At 34.6% G+C, this 18,988-nt stretch overlaps 1 protein-coding gene across 1 annotated transcript in view; it reads right to left on the reverse strand.

The window, feature by feature from the left end:
- Positions 1-7,223: 7,223 nt before the first annotated feature.
- Positions 7,224-18,988, reverse strand: part of LOC115428902 (brevican core protein-like) — a 32,715-nt gene continuing 20,950 nt past the window's right edge. Inside the window, exons 9-14 of the mRNA XM_030148149.1 lie at positions 15,950-16,057; positions 14,596-14,754; positions 13,239-13,321; positions 12,399-12,543; positions 10,759-10,941; positions 7,224-7,592 (exon numbers count right to left, since the gene is read on the reverse strand). Coding sequence (XP_030004009.1) covers positions 7,474-7,592; positions 10,759-10,941; positions 12,399-12,543; positions 13,239-13,321; positions 14,596-14,754; positions 15,950-16,057 — 797 coding nt within the window. The 3' untranslated portion in view covers positions 7,224-7,473. The remainder of the gene's footprint in view (positions 7,593-10,758; positions 10,942-12,398; positions 12,544-13,238; positions 13,322-14,595; positions 14,755-15,949; positions 16,058-18,988) is intronic.

An 18,988-nucleotide genomic window follows, 5' to 3' on the forward strand; every position in this document is an offset into this window, starting at 1 on the left:
CACATATGATCAAATTTATTCTGTTATTAACGTTATAATGGCTATTAATTTATATCAACTTCAACAAAATGTCTAATTTTATTTACTACCAATGATCTGTTCCCTCTGAAACTACATTAATGTGAGATTTTAAGTAGTTTGTGTGGATGTACAATATTTAACTGCGAATAAATAGCTTTTCATTGGATCAATAAAGTTAGATGATTATGAATTATTAATTAACAAAACTACAAGAAATTTAAGCCATCAGGAAAAAAACTTCTCAATTGTTCTGATTTTGTCTCTTATAAATCTGTAAACTGGTTTTAATCTAAATGTAGGATAAGCACATATGCTGAGGTTTATTTTAGGTTTGGATAGTTATTTTATGACCAATTTTAGGGAGTTAATCAGTTTTGCCAGCTTTTAAACGAACTGACAACTATTTTCATAATCAGTTAAATAGTTTTTGTATTTTTTTTATAAAAATATGCCAATAATGTGAACATTTTTGTGGTGTCTTTCCTCTTTTTGACAGTTAATATCTTCAGGTTTTTGACCAAAAAAAAAAAAGACATCTTGACTTTCACTACTTTCTGACTATTTTCTGACATTTTTATCAACTAATCAAGAAAATTATCAACAGATTAATGAATAATGAAAATAATAAGTACTTGTAATCCTAACATATTCGTGATTAATGGGAAAAAAAATCCAATATCTCTGTTAAAAGTGGAAAAACTTGAGCTGCAGCTCCAGGAAAACATCCCAAAATAATTACAGCTCTGGTCTTTTAATCCTCATCCAATCCCAGCTCCTCACACCAGCGGTCAATTTTGGGTGTCAAGGACCTCGCACTTGGGGTTTTGGGAGGTGGGCCGTCAATTAGCAGCCACGCGCCCTTTTGAAGCAAAAGGAACTCCACGAGGAGTACTTAAACACCGGCCTCTGTTCACTCTGCCGTGACCTCTGACCCCGGGGTCACAGGCCGACAATTCCCTCCCATCTGGAGCTGTGTTATGGGCTCTGTGACGGAGGCCACGGACCGCAGCCACAGGCATTCAGGCTGAGCTGTGTGACGCTATTGAAGGCCTGAGAACGGCAGCCCCTGCTCCTGTCTGAACGGCCGGATGTGCTTCTGATCTGAGCTGCTAATACGGGGCTTGTCTGCTTTTAATTGGGGGAAGGAGGATTTCTCACATACAGACTCACAACAGGGGAGCGACCATTATCCTTCAGGTTTAGTCACTGGTCGGTTGAGGTTTAGGAGCCTTGTTCAGTGGCATTAGAAAGGACTATCACTTCTAATTGAGCTTCAATTTGCACTGCTCTCATACATGTACAAAATATTAATGATATCAGTGTGTTTCATGTGTTTGAATGTTTCAGGATGATGAACTCTGTCACTGCCCCTGGACTCTAACCCACTCCCACATTTACACAAGGACTCTACCTCAACTGTTTCGCACACATAAGCCTCAGCAGACCTACAATCTGTCATATTTCTCACATCTGCTGCTGCTGTTGTCTTGCTGTCATTGCCCTGTTGTCATATCTGCTTCTGCTTTTTTTTTTTCCATTATGCACATCCTCACCTCATCACTGTTACTGTACTGAACTGCTGTTATTGTAAATAGATTAGAGCTGCAACCGATTAATCGACTCAAAGTGAGCCAAAAAAAATCATTCAACCACAATTCTCCTGAATCAAAGCTTTGTTTCCTTCATTTCTCTGCTGTTAAACATTGGTTCCACTGTTGGGTTTTAGACGGACGCTTATTGTGACGCACAAAGAAGCTTCAATTGAGGAAAACTGCAATAGAATATCTCCCTTCAATCAATTCGAGTCAATTAATCGAATCAGGACTTTTTGCGTTGACTTCTAGCACCTAATTGATTAATCAGTTGCAGCTCCAAAACAGATCTGATTTATATCTTTTATATTCAATTACAGTTTATCTTTTGTACCACTTATTTACTCTTATTCTATTTCTATCTCTGTTTCCTTTCAATTTCATGGCATTTAAGTAGCAACATAAGAGAGAAACGGTATAAATTCTCTCTAAGTCCTGCGCATCTTGTGAATTGACAAAAAAAAATCTTTGACTCTTTGAATATCATCTTGCTTTTAACTGACTTCAATAGGTATTTATGTCACAAAACAGTTTTATATTGTTTTCTTACAGCTTCTTCTACTTTAAAAGACACCGGACTCTAACCCACTCCCACGTTTACACATGGACTCTACCTCAACTGTTTCGCACACATAAGCCTCAGCAGACCTACAGTCTGTCATATTTCTCACATCTGCTGTTGCCGTCTTGCTGTCGTTGCCCTATTGTCATATCTGCTGCTGTTTTCTTCCATTATGCACATCCTCACCTCATCACTGTTACTGTACTGAACTGCTGTAATTGTAAATAGATCTAATTTATATCTTTTATATTCTATTAGCTTATCTTTTATACCAGTTATTTACTCTAATTCTTTTTTTTTTTTTAGCTCTTTTTCTTTTAAATTGCATGGCATTTAAGTAGCAACATAAGAGAGAAACTGTATCTAAATCCTCTCTAAGTCCTGTGCATCTTGTGAATTGAAAAAAAATCTTAGACTCTTTAAATATCATCTTGCTTTTAACTGACTTCAATAGGTATTTATGCCACAAAATAGTCTTATTGTGTTTTCTTACAGCTTCTTCTACTTTAAAAGACACTAAATCTCTTTAACATCAGATGACAAAGTGATTCCGTTATGTATTCATGCAAAATTATATAGGATTATATAACAATAAATGCACCTGAATGGATGTTTCTGTCAATTTCAATGTAATTTACACTTTTGGATATAGATATCTATCATTTAGCTACTAATTCAAACTCATTTTTAGTGAGGAAAAAAAATGCAGAAAGTGTGTCTAAATATTGAGCTGAAAGGAAAAGAGGCAGAGCTTTGGTTTGCAGAATATCCCCTTTGTCAACACATCATATTTATTCTGGTAAAATAAATGCCTGCAGTCCATCGAGCGTCTCACCAGGAACTGCATCTTGGAGCAGCTGTGTTTATTTCAGCCTTCGCATTGTGAAAATGACAGTGATTAAAATATTTTGTATGCACTCAGCTGTGATATCAAACACTGCAGTGCTTCCTGACATTTTGCCATTTTTTTAAAACGCTGTTGTAATGAATCACGGCGCAATACTGCCCCCTAGTGGTGGCAGGACTGCGCACTGACAGGAGGAAAAGTGCAGTCTGCTGGGAAAACCCAATGTTTCTAATAAAATATGCACATTTGGGTTGTTTTAAAGATAGGGAAGTATTTTAAAATTAGTCTACAGGTTATCAAAGAGCGCACATGTGGAGAGGAATCTGATACAATTACTTGAACAGTTGATTTTAAGGAGGACGCACAATTTTATTCTAACCCACAATGTGATCCGAGCAACTGTTTAAGCAAGAAAAAAAAAGTTGCCACAGTTGTCATATCAGCAACTACATTCTCTTTTTTTGCTTGTACAAGATGAAGCACTCAAGAACACACACTGAAAACATATTTTCAGCCGATTATTTACTTACATTTTGTTGTGTTTCTTCATTTTTCCGCCACAAACTTCCGTTAGTCTGAAAAGGTGAAAGACGCACCTGCGCACATGGTCACATGATTGATCACGTGATGGTTCATTTCTTACTCACAAGGCCCAAAGCAGGAGTTTGTGTCATCACCAGGCCTTTATGTATGGAGAGACATTTGTTTCTTTATTCATCAATCAAAAAGAAATTAAAAAGAATAGATTTGCAACCAAAAAACAGATTTGTGAGCAAAAGACAGTTAGTGGCAATAAAAAAAAAAGAGATCATTTTGCTTATCAGTCCTCATTGCTTATGAGTTAAAAACTTTTGCTTGAGACTTCAAAAGCTTTGCTTGAAAATCACTCCTCTTTGTTTGCGACAGACCTGGGCATTGTAAGGCCCGACAGCTGACCCTAACTGGCCCACATGAGGTCATTCGCAAATTAAAAGTCAATGCAAATCTATATAATCATAATAGACATAACCAATACAACGCCACTGCTTTTACTTTGAAGGATCTGCTTATTTATCGTTTTTTCACACATACTTTCTGTACTTGCATAAGGCTTATGCACTGATTGGTTTGTTGGTCAGTTTCAGCCCACGAAGATGTCCGCTAACGCCAAAAAAAGAAAGATTGATTCCGAATGCAGGGTTTTTAACAAGGCTTGTAAGTATTTTTTTTACTGAAGTCAGAGGTAAAGAAAAAGAAAAGGAACTGTGATATGCAAACAAACAAAGCTGGATGCATTTAGAGTTTTTCATGTAAAGTTAATGTGGAGCTGGTTTTGCACATTTTCGAAAGTCTTTTTGTGAATATTCATTAAATAGTTGTATTCTGTGCTCCACATTTTCATTTTATTGTGTTGTTGCATTTACTGTTTTTGTATTATAGTAAAGTATGGAGAGAGAGAGAGAGAGAGAGAGAGAGAGAAAGAGAGAGAGAGAGATATTAAGGAGAGCTGCAAGTGTATTGATCCGGCCCTTAACAACTGTCAAAGTTTCTCATGTGACCCCATAGGAAACTTAATTGCCCACCCGTGGTTTGCAACTTCAAAAGTTTTGCTTGCGAATTTAACTGCACTTAATGGGCGGGGCCTACGCTGATGCATGAGAGAAGAGTTTCTATTGGTGGGTTTGTCCTGGCTCCAGCGCCTGCTCCAGTTTCCGCCTTAAATCCACTTCTCCGTTGTGTTATGTTGCTGGGAGGTCAGCTGATTGTCTGCTGCTCTTTGAAATTGAAATGTGTCCCATAAGTAACGAATTAAACTAAATAGTGTCGGCTACAGCCTGTACATTCACAGCCTGAACAAAGTATGGAATGAGTGAGTGAGTTACAGGGAGGAGTTGAGAGACAGCGGGTGTAGGGTGGCATGACAGGACACCTTTATTTATTTATTTATTTATTTATTTATTGTGTCAATGCATTCCTGTTGATACAAACATCTCAGGCCTCTGCCTCTTTTGTATTTAATCTGTTTTTCATTAATTTTCTAAAGATTTTATTTGACGTAGAAGCAGAAGTTTCATCTGGTTCTTTTAATGTCCAGATTGTATATGTTCCTTGTCTGAGAATGGACCATTTAACTGAAACTGAAACTAAAAACTATATTTTTATTGTGAACATTTAAGAAAGTCACTGTTTTCAGCTTCCAGATGATTTAAGTCAGGGGAGTCAAACACACTTTAGTTCAGGGGCCACATTCAGCTAAATTTGGTCTGAAATGGGCTGAACCAGCAAAATAAGAACAGAATAATATATAAATAATGTCAACTCCAAAATTTTCTGTATGTTTTAGAGTGAAAAAAAGTCCAATTAAACAACGAAAATGTTTACATCTACAAACTATCCTTTCAAACAATGTGAATAACATGAACAAACTGAAAAAAATAAGTGTAATTTTAACAATATTAAGCCTCAGTTTATCATTTATACATGTACATTATAACTTACAGATCACTACAAATACACAAAACATTTAATATCAGGCAGAATACTGTTAAAATTGCACTTATTTTTCTTAAAACATTTCAGGTTGTTCATATTTGTTCAGGTTATTCACATTTTTTGTGAAAATATACTTTGTTTTAGTGTAAATACATGAAAATATTTACATTTACAAAGAGAGAAATTTGGAGTTGTGAGTATTTATAGATCATTATGATAGTATTTTACTGATCTGACCCACTTGAGATTGAACTGGTCTGAATGTGGAACCTGAACTAAAAGGATTGTTAATATCTTAGTGTAATTTTTCGCATTTCACAAATTCATCCCAAGGACCGGACTGGACCCTTTGGCAGGCCGGATTTGGCCCCCGGGCCGCATGTTTGACACCTGTGATCTAAGCAGTTTAAGGCCTTTCATTTTAATATTGCTGTAGGTGTTTTCCATGGTATTTGTTTTGATATAACTGATGTAAATGAAAAGAATGATCTACTAAACTAATGAAAACAGTCAAAAATATCTGTAATATAATAAAAATATGTCTATAAACGGTTTAATCCCTGTTAATCTACTAATCCTATCAATACATGTAAATAATTGGTGTAAAATGAAGTTTTTCATCTTTTCATGGTCATCAGATATGACCCATCTGGAAGTTCAGAGGCTCCGTAGTTACCATGGAAACACTGTCATCTTCTACAACATCAATTCACCAGTAAAACCCATGGAGTTGGAGCAATGACAGTGGATGGACACACTGGGTTTAAGTTCAGTTAATGATAGATTTTGCTGAGAAAGTAAATTTTTCTTCATTTTTTTCTATTTTTGACATAATATTCTTCAACTTTACTCTGAGCTTTTATGAACATTTACATGTTTAGTGAATTAAATGTTGGAAAATACCTGATTTTCACAGAAAAAAACACAAACTACAGAAGATAATATTGCAATAAATGGTGAAAAACCACTTAAGGATGGTTAAATATTTAAAAAAAAATTCCTTTGGGAACTGCAGAAAATGTCCCTCTGGGTCCTTATGGGTTATTATCACTTTTCCTGTCAGTGTTCAGACTGTTATGGTTGATCTGTGTATGCTGCAAACGTGAATTTGTAATATTTCAATCTGCTGCTTTTGGGTTTTTATTTTCACTTACTTCACAAAACTGATAATACTAGTTTCTGTTAACACATAATGATGTTTTTCCACACCGCCCTATGTTTAAAAGAAAGAAAAACAGCACCGTCTGCTGTCGTTTCCCCTTCATTCAGCATAAAATAAAGGCCACACACAGAGCTGAGGGTAAAATAGGAAAATGGTTTATTCTTTGCTCTGTTCTACAAAACTTTATTATAACATAAAGCTGATGAACAAAACTGTGTCTATTGGAAATCAACTCTCAGAATGACAGGAATGAAAACTGATATGTACAGTATTTATGGACTTTTAGGACTGACTTTGGAGCTGTGTGACGTCTGTGTGTTTGGATCATTTTCACATGTCTCAGAGACATTAGCACCATTTTGTGAAAAGTTCTTAAAACATGAAACCAACTTTGAGTGGAAATAAAAATGCAGGAGTTTTACTGTGAATTTGGAGCTGGTGTACTACTGTAAAACTCACATATATATATATATATATATATATATATATATATATATATATATATATATTATATATATATATATATATATATATATATATATATATATATATATATATATATATATATATATATGCCAGAAAAATGCTGTACAAAACTTAGAAATAGGAATGTCTGTCTCTAAGGGATCGGTTTCTGTCTCTAAATAAAAAGAGTCTGTGTGTGCGACTCGTTGGCTTCGAGGAGGTCGTATTTTTGTGCTTGTTTAGTTCTAGTTCCTTCCCTCCTCTTTCAGTATTCATTGGTAAAAGCTTTCATTTCTTTTCACCTTGTCTCATTACAAATGCAGAGTTTAAGAAAAGGAGACGTGGAGGACATTTAAAACTTGATGTCCCAGTACTGTGGAGACTCTTTAGTGGATTCAAACTCGTCTTCAATGGCAGCGAAGTTGTTGGTTGGAGACGTTTCCTCAGGGTTTTGGGTTGGACTTCCAGGCTCTGAAAGGAAATTCACCAGGAAACGTGAGTGTGAGTAAATGCATGTTCAGCAGCGTATTAACAAACTGGAATGGGTTTATTCTTAATTGTTTCTATATTCTCAACAAGAAAAGACCGAGATCTGCAACTGAGCTACAAATACTGTCATTCCTACGGGAGACGTCAACACTTTAATCAGTAATAAATGGTGTCTTTGTTAGGGATGACAGCTAAAGTGATGAAAAAAGTATTCAGATCATTTAGGAAAGTAAAAGTACGAACACCACTGTGAGTTAATATCAGTAAAGGCGGGTTTTGACTAATTCAAGGTTGCAAAATGAACTGCAGAGTTATTTTTACTCAGTTGGCAAATGAAAAACTATATAGTAGTGGAAAAAAGTTTCGGACAACCTTGAAATTTTACAAAATCTCAAATGTTATCATGAAATTTCTGCATAAAAATCTTATGTGTGTTTCCAAAGGTGTGTCTGCATCAGACAGACAAATGCAAATGATTTTTTGTTTATTGTTACAAGAAAACTGTCTTCTTGACAGTTTCAACATGTCATGTCCTGGATCTGTTTCGTTATCTTACAAAAATATCCAGTTTTGACCTCGATGGAACTGAGCATGTGCAGAAGGGAGCATGTGGGTTTGGAGAATGGAACAACACTGACTTAAGAGTGATTCTTATTACAGTATAGTACAAATGCATGGGGTGTCCACAAACCTTTTTCCACTACTGTATATACCTAACAGAAGAAGAAGAAGAAGAAGAAGAAGAAGAAGAAGAAGAAGAAGAAGAAGAAGAAGAAGAAGAAGAAGAAGAAGAAGAAGAAGAAGAAGAAGAAGAAGAAGAAGAAGAAGAAGAAGAAGAAGAAGAAGAAGAAGAAGAAGAAGAAGAAGAATGTTCTCTGGAAAAGTTCATCTATATTGACCTCACTAAAGCCCAGTAAAATGTAGCTACAGGACAGGCCTCAGTTACAAAATGCATAAGACAGGTAGTGGCAAAAATTACACAAAGGGGAAAAACAACAACAACAAAAAAGACACAATAACAAAAACAATGTAAAAGCAAAACAAGACCAAAACAACAACATGGAAAAGACATACAACAAAAACAACATAAAAAAGACATTGTTTCGACAGATGACTACTATATTTTCTTCAATGTGCAGTTTTTATGGAGTCGACTGTTTGAACATGTACAACGTTGAAAATAATCTAAGTCCTGTTGCTGGGATTCAAACCCTGTTCATCTGCGTCATAGACTCTTTTTATTTTTACTTACTGGGCTATCTGTTCACATGTGCTTTAAAATGCAAATGTATGCACACCACCTTCTTGTACTGGGGGGGGTCTACTGCACATGCACCATTTATGACAAGACTCTCTATGGTGAAGGGAGTTAAACCTAAACTAAACTAAAGTCTCATTATGAAGAAACAACTGTCTGTATTTGGGTCTGCAGGAACTATTTTTCCCTCTTCTCATAAAATGATTGTGACTATGATTTATTCTTAACAGATTAAGTGTAACTGGGACTCAGTATGTAATCATTGTGCCTGGTCAAAGGTGATAACTGATGTGTATAAACAGGAATAAAAAAAAAGGAATGTGTCTGAAAACAAAATTATTCCACCTTTATGAGCAACAGCGTAAAAGGAATTAACCTATAAAGACCCAGTGTTACTGTTGTGGCAGTTGGCAAATTAATTTTCCTCTCTATTACCCCTTTTATCCTCTTTATTTTGCATTTCTTCAGCAAAAATTTTGTATTATTCTGTATTTAATTTACTGATTATGTAAATGTTCGTAAACCCTCAGAGTAAAATTGAGGGTTATTCTATTCAAAAACACAGAAAACTGAAGGAAAACTGACTTTTTAAACAAATTATATCATTAACTGAACATAAACCCAGTGTCTCCATCCACTGTCACTTATTAAACTCCATGGGTTTTATGGGTGAATCAATGTTGTAGAAGATGACGGTGTTTCCACGTTCATTATGGAGGCTCTGAATGTCCAAATGACAAACTGCATTTTGCACCAATTATTTCCATGTATTGACAGGATTAGTGGATCAACAGGTATTAAACAGTTTAGATCAGTACATGGTTTTGGTCACTGGTGGATGTTTGGGTCTTTATGGGTTAAAGGTATAACGACAAAATGTACTTAAAGTATGAGCGTTAAAGTATACACAGTGTTTTGATGTTATATATGTACATATACGCATCATATTGTATAAAATCTTCACACTGTATGTGTTTTAGAACCAACAGTGTCTAAAAACTCAACTTTATATGAACTCAGGAAAACAATATGACAATGCATTTTCCAGCGATTCCAAGAGGGTTTTAAAGAGTGTATTTAGCTTAAAAAGGAGAAGCTTTCACTTGATCCTTAAAGCTGCAGGATTTTCTGTGGATTTTCTACAGCCTGAAAACACTGGAACGGAGTAGATGGTCTCAAACCTCGAATTACAACACAGTGACGGGTGATTATGGAGTTTCTGCCCAGCAGAACTAAAAATATTAAGCTTTAACGTTCAAAATCGGTTCATTTGAAGATATGTGGACAGGAAATAGATTAAAACGTAATTTTAAATGTAACTAAAGCCATCAGACAAATGGAGTGGAGTAAAAACTACGTGCCTCTGAGATGTAATGGAGTACAATAGTGCAAGTACCTAAACGTCACACTTAACATATAGGATTTGAGTAAAAGTTCTTATATTCTACCAGTGTTTATCTGCAGATTAATACATGATTTGTGCAGGAATAAGTATTTATAGAAACCTGATTGACTCAAATGATCACATTATCAAATTACAGATCATGTCAGTGGAAAAAATATGGATTCATGCAGTATTTCTGGATGATAGCACCCAGACACACATAAAATAAAGTAGTTTAGCCAGTTTTGGCCTTTGCAGGTAAGAATAAACAGCCATTATTTAAAAAAAAAAAAAAAAAAAAAAAAAGAAAGAAAGAAAAGAAAAGAATAAACCTAAAAATAAGCACTTACAGGATGAGATAACCAGTGATATTCTCTTGCTCTTTGACCAGATAAACACTGCTCACTGTATGTTTTATATTTATAATTCATATGTGACACAGGCGTGGAAATACACTTTAAGTTAAATGTGTTTCAGGTGTTTTTCTTCTTATTTTGTTTTCTTACCGGGGATACACATGATCTGAGGTTTCTCCCACATCCCTCCAGACAAACACCTGATCAGAGGCTTCAGTCTCTGCTGGAAACCCTGAGTGCAGTAATAACGCACAGCGGCGTTCGTCTCATATCTCTGACGAACCTTTCCGAATATGGAGGCGTTTCTGACCTTGGGCGGTGGACCACAGGAGGCTGTGGAAGTAAAGCATTAGATGGAATCTGTGTGAGTGCCAGAATAAATCACTGATGTAAAACCCAAAATAACCACAAGAGGGAAACCATGAGTGAAGAGGATAAACAAACAGATGCTTTGATGGAGCAGTGATAATAAATCTGCCTGTTTGACTCCTTTAAATCCAAGATGATGGACAGTCTACAAAGCTGCTGCCAAATATATATAGTCACCTACTTCATCATTCATTTTCTGATGATGTTTTATGTTTTTAATGATGTTTATAATGGTTATTGCTTTTAGATCTGCATTGTTAATAATGTGAATTGTGATTGTCATGCATATCATTTATTATTATGTTCTGTGTTTTGTTTTGTCCTTCTGTGTGGACCCCAGGAAGATTAGCTTGTCACCTTGGTGGCAGCTAATGGGGATCCTTTTAAACATTAAATACACTGGTCTACAAGGAAAATGCTTCCAGAATAAAAGTACTGAAATTTTACCACATGAGAGTCACTGATAAAGAAAAATCCAGTCAAAAATGCTGGTTGGCTGAACTTTCCAAGATACAGCCTTGGGTCAAAATGTGAAATTCAAGAATTAACAAGAGAATGGGTTTGACTCAAAAGGAATATTTGTCTCAGAGCTACAAGGTCTACTTCAAAACATCGTCTGCACATTAGAATACATTCACTTTACAGGTTCTATTTAGTGGAAGATTTATAAAACTATTATATAAATGTACATAAACCAATATATATGTGTCATAACACTTAATCATATACCTTGAAAACATCAGCAAACCGGCACTTTTGTCATTTATTTTCCAATTAATCTTATTAAAATACGTAACATTTAGCGCATTTAATGTCTGAAGCAAATCATTTCTAAAAAAAATTGTAGACCAGTAATATTAAACATTCATTAGTCTGTTAAGTACAGTGCAGATTTTATGCTAATTTCTATTTTTTCAAATCAGTCTTTTGCCATTTTTATGCTTTGTTTTATACACACTGAATATGATTTTCTGTCATGACAAATGATAAAGTATTCTGATTCTAAAATTAATACTTCTACTAATAAAAGTTATTTCTATGGCACATCTCCAAAATAATATTACAAATTATTTTACAGAATTAAATAAAAGCAGATGAGCTTTAATTAAAAAAAAAAAAAAAAAAAGTCCATAGGAAATAAAATAATAAAATGCAGAAAACCAAGAGAAAAGAAAAGAAAAGAAAAGAAGAAAAGAAAAGAAAAGAAAAGAAAAGAAAAGAAAAGAAAAGAAAAGAAAAGAAAAGAAAAGAAAAGAAAAGAAAAGAAAAGAAAAGAAAAGGGGAAAAAAAGAAAAGTTTAAGATCCACATGTCGAAAGCCTTATTAGCTAATTATGCTTAATTTACATGTATTTCCAAGAGTTAAATATGTAATGTACCATCTTATAACTTATTGTTGATTAAACTGAATGTGTCTCTTACAGGTGCTTTTCTTGCAGGTGTAGGCCAGGTGATAGTTGCAGGGTACGTCGCTCCAGCGGCCGTCGTCGTGCCAAACCATCACCACACAGTCCTCTCCAGACAGGAAGTAGCTGTCGGGCTGCCCTCGGTACCAGTTCTCATACAGCTGTGCACAAACACAACTAGTCACACCTTAATGTCAAGAGGCTGTGAAATATCTGTTATAAACCCAGGTTTGTACACTAAGAATAGAATAGAATAGAATAGAATAGAATAGAATAGAATAGAATAGAATAGAATAGATCTTTATTGTCACTGTCACAGGAATAATGAAAATCAGTTTAGCATCAAAAACACTTAGTGCAAAAAGACTGTATAAAAATATCACGCAAAATACTGAAAATGTAGGCATGTGCAAAAAGCTACAGGATAAAATATTAAAAATAAATATGAATATGCTACTAAATGCTACAAAAACTACTGGAATATACAAAAGCTAAACTATAATACAGTAATACAGATGACAAATATGTACAACAAATAATGATATATACAGGCAATCTAGGATATATACAGGTGAGATTAGGAAAACAGGGTACATGTGTTGTGGCTATTGCACTGAGGTAGGGTCAGTGGGGGGGGGGCACATTTAATTGTTTGTGGGTAAAAACTGTGCTTGAGTTACTTGGTTACAAAACAAAAATATAAATTTTCAAGGGAAAATGTCTTGTTTCCTCGACTTTTTGTGATTGGATGTGACATGAAATCATAACAAAATGATAAAAAAAAGAAAATATTCTGTCATTTAAATGAGTTACATGGGTTATCGACTCATTTTTAATGTTCATTTCAAACATTTACCAGTGGGTTTCCATCAGACCAGCGGAAATCATCCTCAATGGTTTTGTCATTGAGACCAGTCCACTGGTATTCTTTATAATAACCTGAAGAAAAAGAAAAGGTTTACATGATTATAAATATTTAATTTCAATATATATTCCCTCTGTTATTCCATTTAACTAATCTGCTTCAATTTGACGTCGTCAAAGTTCAAAAGATTATTGCAACACTGATTAGATTTAGATTTACTAAAAATTTCACAAAAATTAGTCTCCATTCACCAAGTTTCTGCAAATCTTTCTCTCTTGTTTAAATTTAGTTACATTTATTTTAGTACATTTCTATAATTTCGTTCAAGATATTAGCTCCAGAATTACCAGCAGGTTGAATTAACAAGTGAATATTTGTCACAAAAGCACATTAAAATGTTTTAATTAAACACTGGAGTCCCTCAGGATTTGATTTTTCCAGAATTGTGTCGTTAAAGATGAATCCAGATACTAAATATGGACATTTGTACATTTAGACAGTACAATTATATATACAGTATAGTAATCCTGATATAAAAGCACTGATATTTGTGACATTTAGTGCATCTTGTAATTTATTTGAGGGTGATCTGAAAACTATGTTGTCATAACAATTTACAAAGGATAAGAGATAGAGATTTATTAAATGCACAAATACATACATATGTTCTTCTAATACCTATTTTCACAACATTTAAGACTGATTTGTACTGATGCACATGTAAAATGTTCCTGTAGATACTTAAATTATAAAACCAGACGACGACACGGTGATGATTAAATTTTAACCTGTTGGCGGTTTTAAGTCTCCTGGTAGATCTAGTGTAAAAAATAAACAACAACAACATTACACAGATATAAATGTCATTAATAAGGACAATCAAGTGTAGCATACTATTCTAAATGTGCAGAATTAGGTGCAAATGAAACAGAATTCAAACTAAACATTTTTCAATTTTAATGTTGTTTAACTGTAAAAAAAATTTTTTTAACTGCAATTCATTAAAACTGAGGCAATAAATGATTCCAATGAGTAGAATTTAACCTAATCATTGTGAAAACTACCTTTGGCTTGTTTTATTAAGTAAATGGTGCTTTTATGTACCTACTGAGTATGAACTGACCCCAGTCTCAGCTTTTACAGTGCAGGGAATTTAAAATTTTGTCATATTTTATGTATTTTTCAGACTCTCAGAGGGTCAGACACATTTCAGTTGGTTTAACGTCTCTTCTATGATTCTGAAAAACAGGGTTTGTTCTGACTAAACACAAGGATGTATTAAAACATTCAGAGATGTGAAACTGTGAAGCTGGTTGTGTTGTGTGTGAGCAGACAGATGTTAACCCACTGTTCAGGTACGTCTGCTCCTCAGGGCTCATGATGGACACCAGGTGAGCTCCCAGCATGCGACAGTGCTGCTCGGCCACCTCCCAGCTCAGACGTTGGCTGAAGTGTCGGTAGCAGAAACCCTGGAACTTATCCCAGCCCAGTTCACATCGCTCCAGATCTGAAAACAGCACAGACGAGGAGACGGGACAGTCAGAGAGGCCTTCAGGAACCTGGTAAGTCTTATAGAGGAGAACATGAGGACCAGGGACACATGGAAACACCTGAACTATTACAATCACAAACTAAACAAGAGTTACCACACTCATCTGCACATGCTCAGTTAGTTCACCTTCTGACCTGTGAAACACAGTTATCAGCAACATAACAAAACAAATGTACTTTTTTATCAGATGCAGTTGTCCTAAGACTAAATATCTAGGAGTTTAAGGTGTTAGAATCACAATTTTTTAAATGAAAAAACTACACATTACATAAGTTTAAAAAATGACTGTTGACACTGGAACACCCTGTTAAAATGACCCTGTTATTTATTTATATTTTATAAATCCTCAAAGAGGACATAAGTATAGTCCCTCTTTTAGCAAAAAAAAAAAAAAAAAAAAAGCAAAATTACATGATAATGTGATGGAAAGTTTTGTTCCCCTTTGTAAAATCATATTTGTACATTCTAATATGCTGTTGTGTATTTATTATGAAGGAGGATTAGGCCCAAATTGAAGATTAAAAGAAGTCATTGTATTACTTTAATGAATAGGTAGGGGTTTTTTTTTTTTTAGAAACAAAGCCAAATATTATGAGAACAAAGTTGTAATTTTCCAAGAAAAAAAAATCATATTACAAAGCCACATTTGTAATATTTTCAGGGGAAAAAAATCAGAATTTTATCAAAACAAAGTCATAGAGAAGGGGTAATATCAGAGAAACTGCCTCTGATGTTTGTGTTAAAATTATAAATCTATGACATCAACTTAAATGACACCTTGGTATAGGTTTCACAAATAAGGAAATACTTTTAGATTTTATATCTTTGAGATTTAGGTGAAGTTGGAAAGATCTTCACAGATACAAACCTCCTCTTTTATCTTGTAAAGATATCACATCACTCTTTACTCATAGAATTATGTCTTTATTCTTGTAACATAAATTTTTGTCTCTTTGTATTTTAACTTTATTTTTGTAATATAATGAGTACTTTATTAAAATCTGGGGTTGGGGTTTAATTATTTCAGTTGTTATGATGAAAGGTTACAGAATTCCTGAAGCTATAAGTTTCATATGATTAAACAGTTACTTCTTGGGGTTTTGACAGATATTAAATCATATTTCTCATATAAAATAATCCCAGAGCTTACCTGTCTGACAGAACTGCCCTCCATATGTTGGCAAACAGAGGCATTTAATCTCTCCTCCTCGATCAGTGCATGTGCCGCCGTTGAAACATGGATCATCCAAACAGGCATCTGAAACACAACACAGATCCAGTTTCATATCAGTATCAGTCATCTGCCATAACTACATAAACAACAAACATATAGTATTGTAATATTTACATTGACATCTTATGCTTATATGCAAAGATTTAAGGTGCATTGAAAAACTTTAGAGGCAATAATCAGTCTTAAAATATCAACAACTATGGAAAATTAAAAGGTTCAATTATAGCTTAAATGATATCAGCATTAAACACATTTATAGATAAATATATGGACATAAAATGCTGGACAAATCTGCAGCGTCATGATGGACATGAACCAACAGGTGGCAGCAGAACACAAACAACAGAGCATCACATGAAGTCAGACTCCTCAGGATCTGCTGGGTCTTCTGAGAATTTGAGAGGTTCCCAGATGATTCCAGATGTGGTTTCTGTCTCCTCCTCCTCATCATCATCATCATCATCTAATGCAATTTAAGGACGTCCACTCGTCACTGATCAGTCACTTTTCTAAATCACATATGTGAGACGGAGCCTTTGACAGCTCAGTGCAGTTATACTCTGCATCAGACTCTTTAACACCAGACATTTTGACTGGTTCAGGCTGCATTCCATTTAGTGCATCAGGTTCAGGTCTCTGAGTCGTGCATGGTGCTTCAGTGAATGTTCACTAAATGGAACGGAGCCATGTATTATATATATTACCTGTGCTTTTCCTCATCTGTAAGCCAAAAAGGTCTTTAGATCTTGTAATTCTATCTAAAAGGAGATGTAACTTTATTATGAAACATCATTTCCCCTGGAAATCACAGTTGTTTGTTTATTTATTTCGAATTTGCATTAAAACCAAACAACAAAATGATTATATAAAAGAAAGTCCAAGATTCGAAAAGGAGCAGGATGAAGTTTAACTTATAATCTCCTGCCCCCTTGCCCCATCCTACCCTAAATTCCTACACAAAACACAAAATTGCTGTACATATCAAGGATAGATTGTCCATTTTGCAGCAGCATTTCACATTAAAGTAAACTCTGTCCAGTTTGATCCTGATGTTTTGGAGGTTAATGCTAAACACTTCTTACATTTAAAGTTTATTCCCTTCATTTACAAATACTCATCAATGTTCAGTAACAAAACTAAAATGAACCAAACTGGCTAAAACTGGAAATAGTGGATGATCTTAACTTAAACCAGTTAGTTACATTACAGCTCTATTCATTCAAGGTAATGATTGAAGTCATTTTTATTGCTATTATTATATGGTTTATTTCATTCATTTATTTATTACACTACCTTAAGAGAGAAATAGGAGGTTACATTTCCACTCAGATCCCAAGTGAAGGCATGTGTGTCCCAACTGAAATTAAACATTTTACAAGTGGATCTGGTTTATTTGTTTCCTCTGACACCCTATAAACAACATGTCTGTGGTGTCTGTCATTACACTGCACACTCACAACCTGTGTTTCTCATGCCTTTCTCTGCAGGACAGGGTTTGTGTGTATGAACAGTAATAACTGCCTTACACCAGCCTAATGAGACTCAGATGAAACTTGTGCAACTTAAACCATCACTCGGGTTCACTGAAAAATAAACACCTGTGGTAAAAAGCCAACACGATACTTACAGTATTTGTTTTCGTATTTTCTGCGCAGGTTTCTTTGGTTTTACACAGTAGAAAGTCTGCGTGAAACACCCAAATGAAATGAATCGTCTGCAACTTGTATTTCTGAAATACACTAAGGTTTATTGGTGCTTAGATTCAGTGTTAAAAATAGAGCACATGCACTTTGACTTGTATAAAATTAACATTTTAAGAGGCTTGAATGTCTCTGACTGAAAGCAAATTATTTTACAGATTAGAGGCTTCTTTTACTGCAACGCTGCAACACTCTAGGAATAAAACTGCTTAACTGGCAACATAACTACGGTAATGTATGTCAAATTCTGAAATACTCTTCTCAAACACAGACCTTTCTGCATAAAACCACTTATTCCCGTCATATGATTTATGAGAATGTCGATTGTGCGTATTTTTGGCTAAAAGGCTTTTTCTAAAAATATGATTCTCCTTGAATATAGGATTTTCAAGCGCCGTCTCTCATTTACTCATTCCTTAGTGTTGGTGCTGTAGATGTCTGGAAAAAGTCAAGAAGAGGTAAAGAAAAGATCGGCTTAGTGATGAATTACACTGCAGCTAATCCTGTAACGATGGATCCATATTTAATGGTTCTGCAGCAAAATACTTGTGTATGACAGTAAAATGAAAACTGACTAAAAAAACTGAATGAAACAGATCAAACAGATTTATCAACGGATGATGACACAAAAAACAAACACTCATGAGTTGACTTAATCTTTCTTAAACCTAAAAACACAATACAAATATTGAAAGATTAAACAATAACCCGTGAGTATGAAACATTAATGATCATTTAACCCATAAAGACCCAGTGCTACGTATGTGGCAGTTCTTAAATGAAATTTTCTTATATTTAACCTGTCTTAAGTGATTTATCACCATTTATTATAATATTATCCTCTTTATTTTGCGTTTTTTCTGTGAAAATCAGGCATTTTCCTATATTTAATTTACTGATCATGGACTTTAATCATCAGGCTGATATTAAATTTGAGGATAATTATAGTAAAAACAGAGAAAACTTAAGAAAAAGTGAGTTTTTCAGTAAAATATATCATTAACTGAACGTAAAAACAAGTGTGTCAATCCACTGTCATTGATCCAACTCGATGGGTTTGACTGGTGAGTCAATGTTGTAGAAGATGACAGTGTTTCCATGGTAACAACGGAGTCTCTGAACATCCAAATGGGTCATATCTGATGACCACGAAAAACTAACAAACAGTATTTTACACCAATTATTTACATGTTTTGATAGATTTAGTGGATCAACAGGTATTAAACAGTTTAGATCAGTAGATGGTTTGAGTCGC

The sequence above is a fragment of the Sphaeramia orbicularis genome, chromosome 11 (assembly GCF_902148855.1).
Source record: "Sphaeramia orbicularis chromosome 11, fSphaOr1.1, whole genome shotgun sequence".
Taxonomy (NCBI): domain Eukaryota; kingdom Metazoa; phylum Chordata; class Actinopteri; order Kurtiformes; family Apogonidae; genus Sphaeramia; species Sphaeramia orbicularis.